General features: G+C 39.4%; 1 protein-coding gene across 1 annotated transcript; it reads left to right on the top strand.

The window, feature by feature from the left end:
* LOC104760216 (RNA-binding protein 34-like) lies at nt 9,263-11,448 on the top strand. Its single transcript, XM_010483103.1, has 6 exons — nt 9,263-9,959; nt 10,053-10,111; nt 10,200-10,269; nt 10,357-10,485; nt 10,579-10,707; nt 10,794-11,448. Exons 1-6 carry the CDS (start codon nt 9,345-9,347, stop codon nt 11,292-11,294), a joined length of 1,503 nt encoding a protein of 500 aa, XP_010481405.1. The 5' UTR covers nt 9,263-9,344; the 3' UTR covers nt 11,295-11,448.

The following is a 12,144-nucleotide window of genomic DNA, read 5'->3' as shown; positions in this document are numbered from 1 at the left end:
TGGGTCGGGATAGTCAGTCCCCAGCTAGACAACCTGTCTCTGGTATGCAACGGTTCAGAGCCCCTAGCCAAGTAATAAATGCATGATTTGGAATCCTTTCCTTGAACCACACTCCTTCAAACCAATTAACCCTTTCTCCTGTCGGATTTAAATGGTCCCAAGTGATTGCAGTAGAGAAAACTGCAGATGGTTCAGATTGACCCACTTTCCAAAGATAGCAATCATCTTCCCCNCGCGTCCTTGGCTCCTTGCGCGCTTCGGTCCTCGTCCGAGTCCGTATGCTGGCCATCGTCCCGGGTTCCATCATTTCCCCAGCAAATACACATCAAAGAATAGGTGTTGGTGTGTTTCATCATGAGTATTGCATAAGAGGCATTGGGTCGGGATAGTCAGTCCCCAGCTCGACAACCTGTCTCTGGTATGCAAACGGTTCAGAGCCCCTAGCCAAGTAATAAACGCATGCTTTGGAATCCTTTCCTTGAACCACACTCCTTCAAACCAATTAACCCTTTCTCCTGTCGGATTTAAATGGTCCCAAGTGATTGCAGTAGAGAAAACTGCAGATGGTTCAGATTGACCCACTTTCCAAAGATAGCAATCATCTTCCCCATCAACCTGCGGATTAACCACTGACGGTGACGGCAGACATTGTTGCAGTAATTGAATGATAGGGTGCCTGCTTCTGCTCCGAGAAAACCACCATTGTCCTTCTCTTAAAGCCTCTGCTACCACTACAGTCCTTGGAAGACCTGAAACAGCAGGACCTCTATGCCATGTAATCTCCAATAAATTCCCCAAACCAGTCCAATTATCACTCCATAAATTGCAAGTGACTCCAGTCCCCAGCTTACACACTACGAAGGGTCCGGACAGAGGTCTCAGCTTGCATATGCTCTTCTATATCCAGCTTCCAGAGGTGAAACACATTTTTAGCCAGGCAATAAATTGATGTGGGAGATCTAGCGCATGAAGGACGTTGATGAGGAAGCCCCAATCCAAATTATCATAAGCCTTAGCAAGATCCACTTGTAAACAACCCCTCGTGGTGCTGCCTTCAACGTGGAAGTTATTTACCAGTTCTGAGGCAAGTAGAACATTCTCCAAAAGCTGTCGACCTTGAACAAACCCCACTTGGTTGGCCTGAACTGCATCCGAAACAAAGAGCTTAAGCTTTTGCTTCAAGAGCCTGGCTATAATCTTGTAAACAGTTGTGCAGCATGAGACTGGTCTGAGCTGGGTTAACTTATCCGCCCCTGGTACTGTAGGAATGATAGTTAAAGCAGTCGCATTCATACCACTTGGCAGGACACCAGAAATAAAGAAGTCTTGAACCGCAACCACTATATTCTTGCCTACTATGTTCCACGCTTCCCAAACAAACTCAATGGGAAACCCATATGGGCCAGGCGCTTTACTCTTAGGCATAGTGATTACTGCTCTTCGAATTTCTGCTTCCGTCGGTATCGTTACCAGTTGAGGAGCTAGTGCTTGGGAGCATCTAACAGTTGTTATCTCTCTTAGCTGTTCGACAGACAGAGGCACTACCCCACTATTAACTGTACCCAAGAGGTTTTGGTAGTAAGAAGTTAGCATATCCGTGATTTGATCCTTATTACAGACAATGTCATCATTTGTTCCCCTCAAATACTTGATACAGTTTTTCCGTTGATTAGCCACCACCACCCTATGGAAGAATTTGGTATTTGCATCCCCATCCTTATACCACCGAATTCTGGATTTTTTTCTATAAAATGATTCTTGTGCCTTGGCAAAGAAATTCCATGACTTGCGAGCCACAAATTCTTGCCTAAAGAGTGAGTCTGATGGGGTTCGGAGTAGGGCTTCCTGAATATTTTCCAAATCTTCTAAGGCTTGCTTCGTCCTTTGCTGAATATTTCCAAAGCTTTCTCTATTAAGTTTTCTGCAAACCTCCTTAACCTTCTTGAATCTCTGCCCGACCATAAATAATTTACAGCCCAATCCCACCTCCTTTTTCCAAGCTTCGTCTATGAAATCTCTGTACTTAGGATGTGTGGAGAGGAAAGAGAAATACTTGAAGCTCTTCTTACTGTGATCACTCATGGAGGAAGTGTGCAATAATCTAGGCGAGTGATCCAAGTCTCCAGGAGGTTCAAATACCGTGAGGGAATCTGGGAAGTTAGCTCCCCATTGTTCATTCATTAACACCCTATCCAACTTTCGGAGGACTGGGTCCTCCTGTCTCCCATTAGACCAAGTGTAAAAGGCACACATGCTTGGCATATCCGTCAAATCATTCTCGAACAAGCATGTATGAAACTCTCTCATTCCTGCAAGAGGCAACATATGAGGTAACAATGATAAATGCTCATTCGCTGATAGGATCTGATTAAAGTCTCCCATGATTGTCAATGGTAAATCCTTAGCCGGAGAGTTCTTGACAATTTCCGAGATTTCCTCCCACAGCTCTCTGCATTGAATTTGAGTATTGAACGCATATACAAAAGCGACTGAGAACTCTTCACCAGTTTGAGGATTGAACACTCCACATAGCATTAACTGAGCAGATTTTAAAAAACAAATTACTGATACTGCTGGATCCCACACTACCCAAATTCTACCATTTTCTACTCATTCATAGTTGAATTCACCTCGCCAACCCGGGAAGGAAGCCTGAAAAACAAACTCCACATTCTCTTCTGCTACATGGGTTTCCAAAATACTGCCTACTACCGGCTTATGTTTCCGTATCCAATCTCTCACAAATCTCTGTCGAGAGTGATTATTTATACCCCGAATATTCCAACAAAAAACTTTCATCTTGGGTACCAAAAAATATCGTAGAGCTAAGCTCTATCATAGATTAGCAGGCATAGCCGAAATCCTTCCTCGACTATCCTTTAAATTTAAGACAGCAGAACTACCCGAGGGTGACCTTTTTGTACAACCGGATCCACTCCCTCCCGGGTTAGGGGAACTTTTTTTGGAGTTTTCCTCACAAACAGCACCTTCGTCTCCAGTTTTGCGAGCTTTCTAGCTCTTGCTACACCCAAAAATGGCTTCCGAACTCCACCAATCGACGGTTTAACCCCCTTTTACTAGTACTTGGACCCTTCCCTTCATCCTTGTTTTTCCTCTTCGATTTGGGTCTCACTATAGTCCATTCATTATCCTTCTGCTTTGCTGAAGAAATGATGTCTTGAGTCTCATATGCTTTTAATTTCTTTTTTGTGCTCTCCTGAATCCACATTCAAACTGATTCCTGAGTTTTTGCTGACATTGTCCAGTCTCGTTTATGACTTAGGACCTTTTCAGCTGGTGGTAAACTTCTACTCCTTCTCTTAGGCTTTTTTTTTTCTCTGATTGTGCTTGAGCCCCTGAGCTTCCCTTGTTTTTTTTCTGGTATCTCTCCCTTTTCTTTTGCTACACAGCTAGATTCACCCACTTCCAATTGGGTGCTGCCACTGCCAAGAGATATCTCAGTGCTAGCCATCGCGATACCTCCTGGTTTGAATCCTCCATTGTCTCCTTCCACAATTTTCTTCTTCATCAATGGTTTCAGACATCTATTTAGAAGATGTCCAAACCTACCACAGTTACAACATCTCGACGGTAGTCATGGGTAAGAAACCCTAACCTTCACCGTGTTCATCTCTGAGTCTCGTACAATGATTAAAGATGGAGGGGTTTTCTCCAAGGATATTTTGACTTTAACCTTCGTGTTCCCAAATTTGTATGGATCCAGCCTTGACTTCTCAGTGTGCAAAGGTTCTCCTATGGCACTGGTTATCACACTGATTCCATCAAAAGAGTACATCTGAGGGGGAACGTTCTCGAGAATTGCCCACATCGAAGCTGTCTTCAAATCCTGCATCTCAAAAGACGCATTTGGTGACCATGGATACACCGAGAAAGCACAGTTTCCGGCTTGCCAGTACCCTACTTGCAACACCCACTCCCTTGTCGAGATACATGGTATCATGATGAGGCAAGAGGTATTATCAACATGAAGAATCACAATATTCCCATATTTTCCCCACACATGGTTCAGATATGAGAATATTTTTGACGGAAGAGGTATTAATTCATTGAACTTTGCCATGATGTGGCCCTTCCACTGGTCCGCTGCTTTCAGCAGCACTGAGGCTGGGGCTTGAACTACCGGTGTCCCATCTTCAAGGTATTCTGATGAGGAGATTTTGCGAAGGTTCCGGAGGGAAGCCTTGAACCTCTGAGCTAGATTTGGCTCATCGGCAACATGTGGACTAACCGGAATCGAGGCTGAGTTGGAAACATTCTGAGTAGAAATTTGAATCGGAGGAGCATTGATTACCGAAGCTGGAACGGGATCTAGATCTCTTTTTTTAACGGGTGGCGGATCCGGAGGTTTTGGGGGCACTGTCGCCCTAGCAATGTGAGTCTTCATAAGCCAGAAGAAAGGAAAAGGAAGGAGAAAGATGAAATTCTCAGAGAAGCCGCGTGAGGCCGATCTCCGGCGAAGATTTGCGAAGGAAGATGCGAATCATCTAAAACTCTCTCAGACACACTTTTCGATGCAATCTATAAATCCAAAAAAAAAATCTTCAGAATCTACTATAGAAAATACTTGTCTCCTTTGTTTAGAATCTTCAGAATCTTCAGAATCTACTATAAATCCAAATAAATAACGTTGTTTTGTGTTTCTTTTTGTTTAGTTTTAACCAACTCTTTTGTTTTGAGTTTCAACTCGAACTAGACTATGAGTTATGGCATGTGCTATACATAACATATTGTTTTTTTTTTTTCTAAGATTCGATATTTTCAATATATATTTTTCTAAATAAAATGATGTTATTGTAGTGAAAAGTAGTTTTATATCTCAGTCTTGTTAAACATTTATGTTAGTTACAATATTTTGTATTGTTATATAATACTCGATTTTCATTAAATCTCTAGATTAAAATATGTGACGAAAATCCAAATATGATGACGAAAATCTTACCATCTTTAATGTATTACGAGCTGTATGTCGCCGAGATCACACATGCTTTCGTCCGAGGACTACATCAGACATTTCGTCACACAAAAGTGTCAATAATAAGATCTATTACTATGTATTTCTCCTCTTTTTTTTTTTTTTAAGTTCGAAGATTAAAATGAAACATCACACTAGGAATGTGTTATCCAGGAAACAGCCACTCGATTTAGTCTGCAAGTTTCCTTTATGTCACAATTTTTGTTGCACAGCAAATTTAGTGTATTTACATTTGGTGTGTAGTAATAAAAATCATTTCAATTATTTCTTTTATAAAACCAACCCATTTAATGATTGAGAAAAAAAACCCAACCCATTAAATTTACTAAACTGAAATAATATTTGGAAAATAAATAACAACATCATGAAAAAAAGGTATATAGGGTCTGAATGGTAACCACGGTCAGGGCGGACAAATCCGTCTGCGGATCAGACCGCTCTATTTTAAGTGTGGACAACGAATTGCTGTGGTCCAACTCTTTTTGTAAGCAAAAGCGATCCGCAGTTGGTCTGTTGCGGTTTTATCTCTGTTTCTTTTGGACCGCACCACTATTGACTACACTTAATGAATGGTAAATAAAAAGCGGTTTAATCCAAAGATGAATTTGTCCACCCCAACTGCTGCAACCATTCAGACCCATATATTTCTTAATATTATCTTAGAAGTACGTTCAACCCCTAAAAGCAAGTCCATCGGGGAGATGATGATGAGTGTCTTTTAAATAAAGAACAAAAAAAATGAAAAAGGTGAGGAGAGAGAAAGACCTTGTGTCTCGCAGAAGATACATTGAGACACGCCCAGACTCTTTAGTGTTTACGTGCCATCATCTGATTGAGCAATTTAAAAACAAAATAATTAATTAAATTAGATAATAATATTATATTAAAATATTAATAAAATCAATATAGGATTTTAATTTTGTAGGGTTCACCCATGGATACCCTAAATAAGACACGGATAAATTACTATTATATTTAATAGAAGAGTTATTTGACCAGAATGTACATTATGTAGAGAAATTTCTATAAAGTACATCTGTCTCATGCCCTAAATTCCACTTATCTACCAAATTATAAATTTATAAGAGCATGTGCAACGGCGTGTACTTGGGCCGTCCTTCGTGTATTTGTGATTTTAAATAAATCAAAAAAGGCCCATATTCGAAGAAACGATTCTTATTTTGGGACGTTTTTCGTCCGTCGACTTGGCCACGTGGTTATTTGTGATTGGAAGAATCGAGAGAGGAGAGGAGTACTGGTGAGAGAGAGGAGATCGTAAGCTACGATTCAATGCGAGTCAAAATTTCGTCTACGAATCTGCCGCAGCTTCTTCTTCCTGATTTCTCGAATCATCTCTCAGATTAAGAAGGTATTGTAATTGTTCATCCTTCTTCTTCAGATTTCTGTTTCCTTGCCCTAAATTCTCTGCTTGATTTCGTGATTTTTGCCTTTTTGAGTTCTTAATGTCTACTTTGGGCTTTTACATGTGTAGATTTCAGTTGGTATACACTTCTGTGGATTTTTATTTTTGTCGATGATAGAAACGAAACGAGCTAGTGTATATTTTGGTTAAGTATAACTTCGCAATTGTCCTGTGAATTTTGTTTGAACTTCGTGTTTTTGGAATTTTTGAGCTTGAGTTATTTGAATTACAAGCTTCAGTTTTAAGGAGCTGCAGGTTTTCTGAAAGTTTCAGAAGACATTAAGTAAACGGAGATGAAGTCATTACAGTTGTTCAGTGAGTTCTCTGAAGAAGAAACTGAAAGAGACAAGTGCAAGTTCTCCATAATTTGTCTCAAGGCTGTTCATTTAAAACTGTGGAAGCGTTGTATATCAAGCTTGATAAATAACTCATCTCAAGACTGGTGTTGGTAACTGAAAAGGAGTCCAAAAGAGGATGAAAAAAAATGCAGAGATTTAAGCTGCATTTAGAAGACAACTATTGTGGATTGGTTAGTTGTCTTGGTTGCATTATGAGAAGTCTACATAAGTGTCTACTCATGGAAGTCATTTGCAGGTCAGTCAGTGAATGATCTTAAAGATTAATAAGGTCTTGACTCAAGACTGCAAATCGAATGATGCAATGGCCAAATTCGTTTTGGTGGGTGCTGCATACAAGAAGAGTACTGCAGATTGTTATTACAGCTTGAAAGAGACATCATGGGTTCTAGATTTGATGTGAGAGCTGTTGCAAAGATGTGTCTCAGGGATATCGCAAGGTTTGTTGATAAGAGACATGTTAATGGTTGCTAGTAGTGAGTTTTCAAGCTGCTAGTGTGTTCTGTTTTTAACAAGATGGTTGAGTAGGGGTTCTGTTCTAGTTACAGTTGTTTAAACAGGTTAAACAAGAGTGTTTTTTCTCATTAGAACATAGGTTGATACAAAGAGTGTTTATGAGTGAGTGATGAGTGAGACACTTGTAATTTGTATCTATGTTTCTTCTTCTAGTGGATTCCGAGCAAGAGTCTCGGCGAGATGTAGGTGGTGTCACATTGACACTACTGAACTCGTTAAATGTGTGTGTGCTCCCATCTTCTTCTCTACTCTCTTTTCTAATCTCTCTATGCTCTGTTTTTGCTGCAACAAACAATACAAATAGACACCAATGCTCATACTAAAAATAAGAACCTTTCAAAATAATACTATTAAATTTGAAGGACCAAAAATTGTCCTACACCAATGCCCATGCTCTAGGTACTGTAGGTGCGAGGGACAATAAGTTTTCTTGTTATCCTTTTAATTTGTTTGTCAAATATGAAATATTTCAAAAATAAATTTAAAGCGTACCTACCTATCTATATATTCTAGTTCGAAGCTGATCATCTAGTTGTTGTCTTTTTTTTCAGCGACCATCTTGTTGTTATATATAGTTTCGAAAACTAAAACACATCACAATTTCACAAGTGAGAATCTCATTAAAATAAAATAAAATGGAGAATATAAGATCTTCTTATGCTTTTGTTTCAGTTAATTTTGATCATTTTGGTGCTCTTGTTTTCCAGGTAGTCACTCTGTTTCTTAGATATAAATGGTGATTTATGATCGTAAAAATTAGTGTCTTCTAACTGAAATTTGTTGACGAATTTGCAGGCCGAAAGGCAAATACGATTTGTAAGTGTCAACAAGATTGCATAGATAGAAGATTTTACATTGGAGGAGATTGTGAAACAACAAAAAAGGGTCTAACTTGTTGTTGCATTAGATGACTATCATCATCCACATACAATTAATTAATTGAACAACTTGCTATGGTTTCTAATTGTACTAGCATAATGTCTCCAATTCCTAAACTAAAGTCTCAATATAATACATGTACTAACATCACCCACAAACAATTTGATTGAAAAACTCTTTTAGGTTTAAGGGTTCCAATTGTATATATCATTAATTAATGTATGTCTAATTCCGAAATAATTGTCTCAAGAAAATAAATGGCTTCTCTGTAGCCATGACATGGGAGGCTCTGAGGCAGAGAGAAGCTAAAAAAGATTGGGCTCCTGTAGTCTGGTTTAAAGGAGCGGTCCCTAGATATGCATTTAACATGTGGGTAAGTAACCTTAATAGATTGCCTACTTGGCAGAGAATGATGTCATGGGGTCTGATCCAATCTGATACATGTAACATGTTGCCTCTGTTCTATGGCATTTGAGTCTCGAGACCATCTCCTCTTAGTGTGTGAATTCTCTGCCCCAAGTATGGAAACTTGTTTTCAATAGGCTATGTCACCGTCAAAGGTTGTTTTGCTCCTAGGCAGAGCTTCTTTCGTGGACTCGATTCTCCTCTCCATCAGCCCTTTCGCTTATAAGGAAGCTCTCAGCTCACGTGGTCGTAACAAAATTCTGCACAACCAACCCAGGCTTCATCCACATCTCATCTTCGAGATTGTGGATCGTGAGATCAAGAATATAATCACCTCTCGTGGCGCCAAGAGGCACTGGCAACGGCTACTATCCCTTTGGATTCGATAAAACTCACTCAATTTCTTTTGCTTTAACACTATTATAACCTTGTTTTGTTTTTTTTTTTGCCAAGGTTGCTCTTGTATAGGAGTTTCTTTTTTTGTAAACCCTATATTCATTCTAATGATATTTACATATTTAGCAAAATAAATAGAGGGAGTTATCTTTCTATCTCGTACTACCAAAAAAAATGAGTCAGCCCAATGCTGTGTTTTATAGCCCAATAACTAATGGGCTGATTCGGATCATTTAAACCCGACCCGGTATAAGTCAATCTATGGCGCTCTCTGATTAAAAACATTAACAAAACTCGTTTAGGGTTTCGTCGATCTCTCTCTCTCTCTCTCTCTCTCTCTCTTTCTTCCTCTTTGTCTCATTGAAATCGAACGACGATGGGGAAGAAGAAATCGAAGGAAACGGAGGCGGAAACTCAGACTCAAACAGGTATCTTCACCACTCTCTTCTCCGGCGATGTGGCTGAAGGAGGAAGCTCTGGCTTTGCGAGTCTCTTCTCCGACGATAACCCTTTCCGGCGAAAACAACCTCAAGAAATCAAAGATGAGGAGAAAGGGGATAAACGAAATGTCGATGAAGAAGAAGAAACAGTTTTGCCTGTGAAGACGAAGAAATCCAAAAAGGAGAAGAAACTGAAATCTCTAGATGGTGTTGAAGGGAAAGAGAGGGATTCGGAGGTTATTGAAGAAACTGGGTTGGATTCAAAGAGGAAGAAGAGGAAGAGAGATGAGATTGAGAAGGAATACGAGACGAAGAAGTATGGAAACGTTGAGGTGAAGAAGGAGAAGAAGGTTGGTGAGAAGAGGAAGAAGGCTGATGAAGTAGCTGATACGATGGTTTCAAAAGAAGGATTTGATGATGAGAGTAAGCTTCTTAGAACTGTCTTCGTTGGGAATTTGCCTTTGAAAGTTAAGAAAAAAGTCATCTTGAAGGAATTTAGTAAATTTGGTGTGGTTGAATCTGTCAGGATACGCTCTGTCCCCATTGTCGATGTGAGTTTCTTATATCTGAAAGATGAGTTTCTCTTATTTAGGTTATTGCGTTTAATGGTTTCTGATTTCGTGTGGTTTCTTTTGAATGATTAGTCGAAGAGGACTAGGAAAGGAGCTATAATGCTTAAACAAATCAATGAGAAAGCTTCAAGGTCTGTGCTTGAAACCATGTATTGTTATTCTGATATTGAAGGTTTACTGAAGAAAAGTCTAATGTCAATCTTTTTTTTGGAAATGCAGTGTTCATGCCTATGTTGTGTTTGAAACAGAGCAGTCTGCTGAAGCTTCTCTGGCACATAACATGTCTCTGGTAATATAACCTCTGAGCCTTTTGTTTTCTGTGGTTGAATTTAGGGAGTTGTGTGTAGAATGAATGATGGTTTTATGTTATATTCAGATTGATGGGAATCATGTCCGCGTTGATAGAGCATGTCCTCCTCGTAAGAAACAGAAAGGTCAGGATGATACTCATTTGTATGATCCTAAGAGGACAGTCTTTATGGGTAATCTCCCTTTCGATGTGAAGGTTAGTTTCACTAGTAGTCTTAGGGTTCTTCTGATCAATTTGCGATAATCGAACACAATCTCAGATTCTCAGTTTTGTTTGTTTCTGATGCAGGACGAGGAAGTGTATCAACTGTTTACGGGTAAGAGTAATCTGGAGAATAGTATAGAAGCTGTTCGTGTTATCAGAGATCCTCACTTGAACATAGGGAAAGGAATAGCTTACGTCTTGTTTAAAACACGGGTATGTTGAAAGTAAACTTTGATCTTTTTGAGGTTTGAGTAACAGTTAATTAGATCTGATGAGTTCTTTTGTTTTGTTAACCATAGGAAGCTGCAAATCTCGTTATCAAGAAAGGATATTTGAAGCTTAGAGAAAGAGAGTTACGGATTTCTCGAGTCAAACTTGATGCAACTCCATCAAAAAGAAAGAGCAGTCCTTCTGAAGCTTACTCTCCGGCCGATAAAAGAATGCGAAAGGACAAGGTGGTCACGCCAACTCCGACTGGGAAGGCTAATCTTTCATATCAAGGTGTGCGAGCTTCAAAATCTGGTGATGATAAGAAGAAGCCTTATCAGAAGAGCCCTGGACAATCCAAGATGAGACCTAGAGGAAGTAGCAGCAGTGAAGACAACAAAAAAGCTGGGAATAATAGTGCTTTGAAGCAGAGAAGTCAGAAGCGGCCAGCTGTTGCAGCAAGAAAGGCGAAAGCAAATGCAAAAAGTTCGTCGAAAGAGAGCGGTGGTAAGCGATTTGCAGGGACTAAGCGTAAACAAGAAAACAGAACGCCTGAAAGCTTCTCTAAGAAGAAGAAACCGAAGCGGTTTTAGGCGGTTTCTTTCAACCATAATGGTAAACCTCTTTCTTCTTCAATAGTTTTGATACTAGTCGTTTTGTATTGTTCTATATCAGTCATGATATACTGTAATGTTGCAACAATTATGTTTCTCTGCAAGTTTAAAAGGAAAGCTATTTTGATGATTATTTAAGATTTTTATTTACTCATAAACAGAATGGGAGTTTCTCTGCTTGAACTTGCTTCTCACGGACTGTATGATAAAAATTGCAACTCTTGTGTTTGAACGATACAACAACAGCTTCCCGAGGAAAAATGGGTTTTATGTGTGGTATGAATAATGTATTGGTAATGTTTTGGAGGCTTGACTGGTTACAGGGAGACTCTTTTAAAGCGAGAACTATTTGTCGAAAACTATAAAGCATGAATGCTGGAATCAATCACATTGCTGCACTGATCCGAGCCATCAATCACACAGGCCATGCACAACAAGCTTGTTTATATTATATTATCAGTCGGACGTTTGTTAAGGTGCATATGTTATCAAAATATGAGTCGTAAGCTAAGCAGAAATCAACTTAAATGGTTGCGCGAAGAAGATCAGATATATATAAAGACATAATTATTGTTTGTTAAAACGATAAGGAATAGAAGGTATATACAATCCAGGGATTGAGACTAACCGTCTACACACACATACACAAACTTGAAATATCTTACTTATTACAAAGGGATGAAGAGAGTCTTCGCATTTTTGTCACATACACGACAATTATTGAAAACATGAAAAACAACACTATGAAAGAGTGCCACTCTCTTCGCCCAGATGTATGTGGTATCTTCATGGATGGATGTGCTTGTAGATCTAGGCAGTTTCAGCTACA

The sequence above is a fragment of the Camelina sativa genome, chromosome 18, assembly GCF_000633955.1.
Source record: "Camelina sativa cultivar DH55 chromosome 18, Cs, whole genome shotgun sequence".
NCBI classification, from domain to species: Eukaryota; Viridiplantae; Streptophyta; class Magnoliopsida; order Brassicales; family Brassicaceae; genus Camelina; species Camelina sativa.
The sequence above is the reverse complement of the archived record's forward strand: the minus strand, read 5'-3'. Positions and strand labels throughout refer to the sequence as shown.

Coding starts and splice junctions, on each gene's coding strand:
- LOC104760216 (XM_010483103.1), top strand. CDS start 9,345: ATGGGGAAGAAGAAATCGAAGGAAACGGAGGCGGAAACTCAGACTCAA. Junction 10,270..10,356: donor TGGCACATAACATGTCTCTG/GTAATATAACCT, acceptor TGTTATATTCAG/ATTGATGGGAATCATGTCCG. Junction 10,708..10,793: donor ACGTCTTGTTTAAAACACGG/GTATGTTGAAAG, acceptor TGTTAACCATAG/GAAGCTGCAAATCTCGTTAT.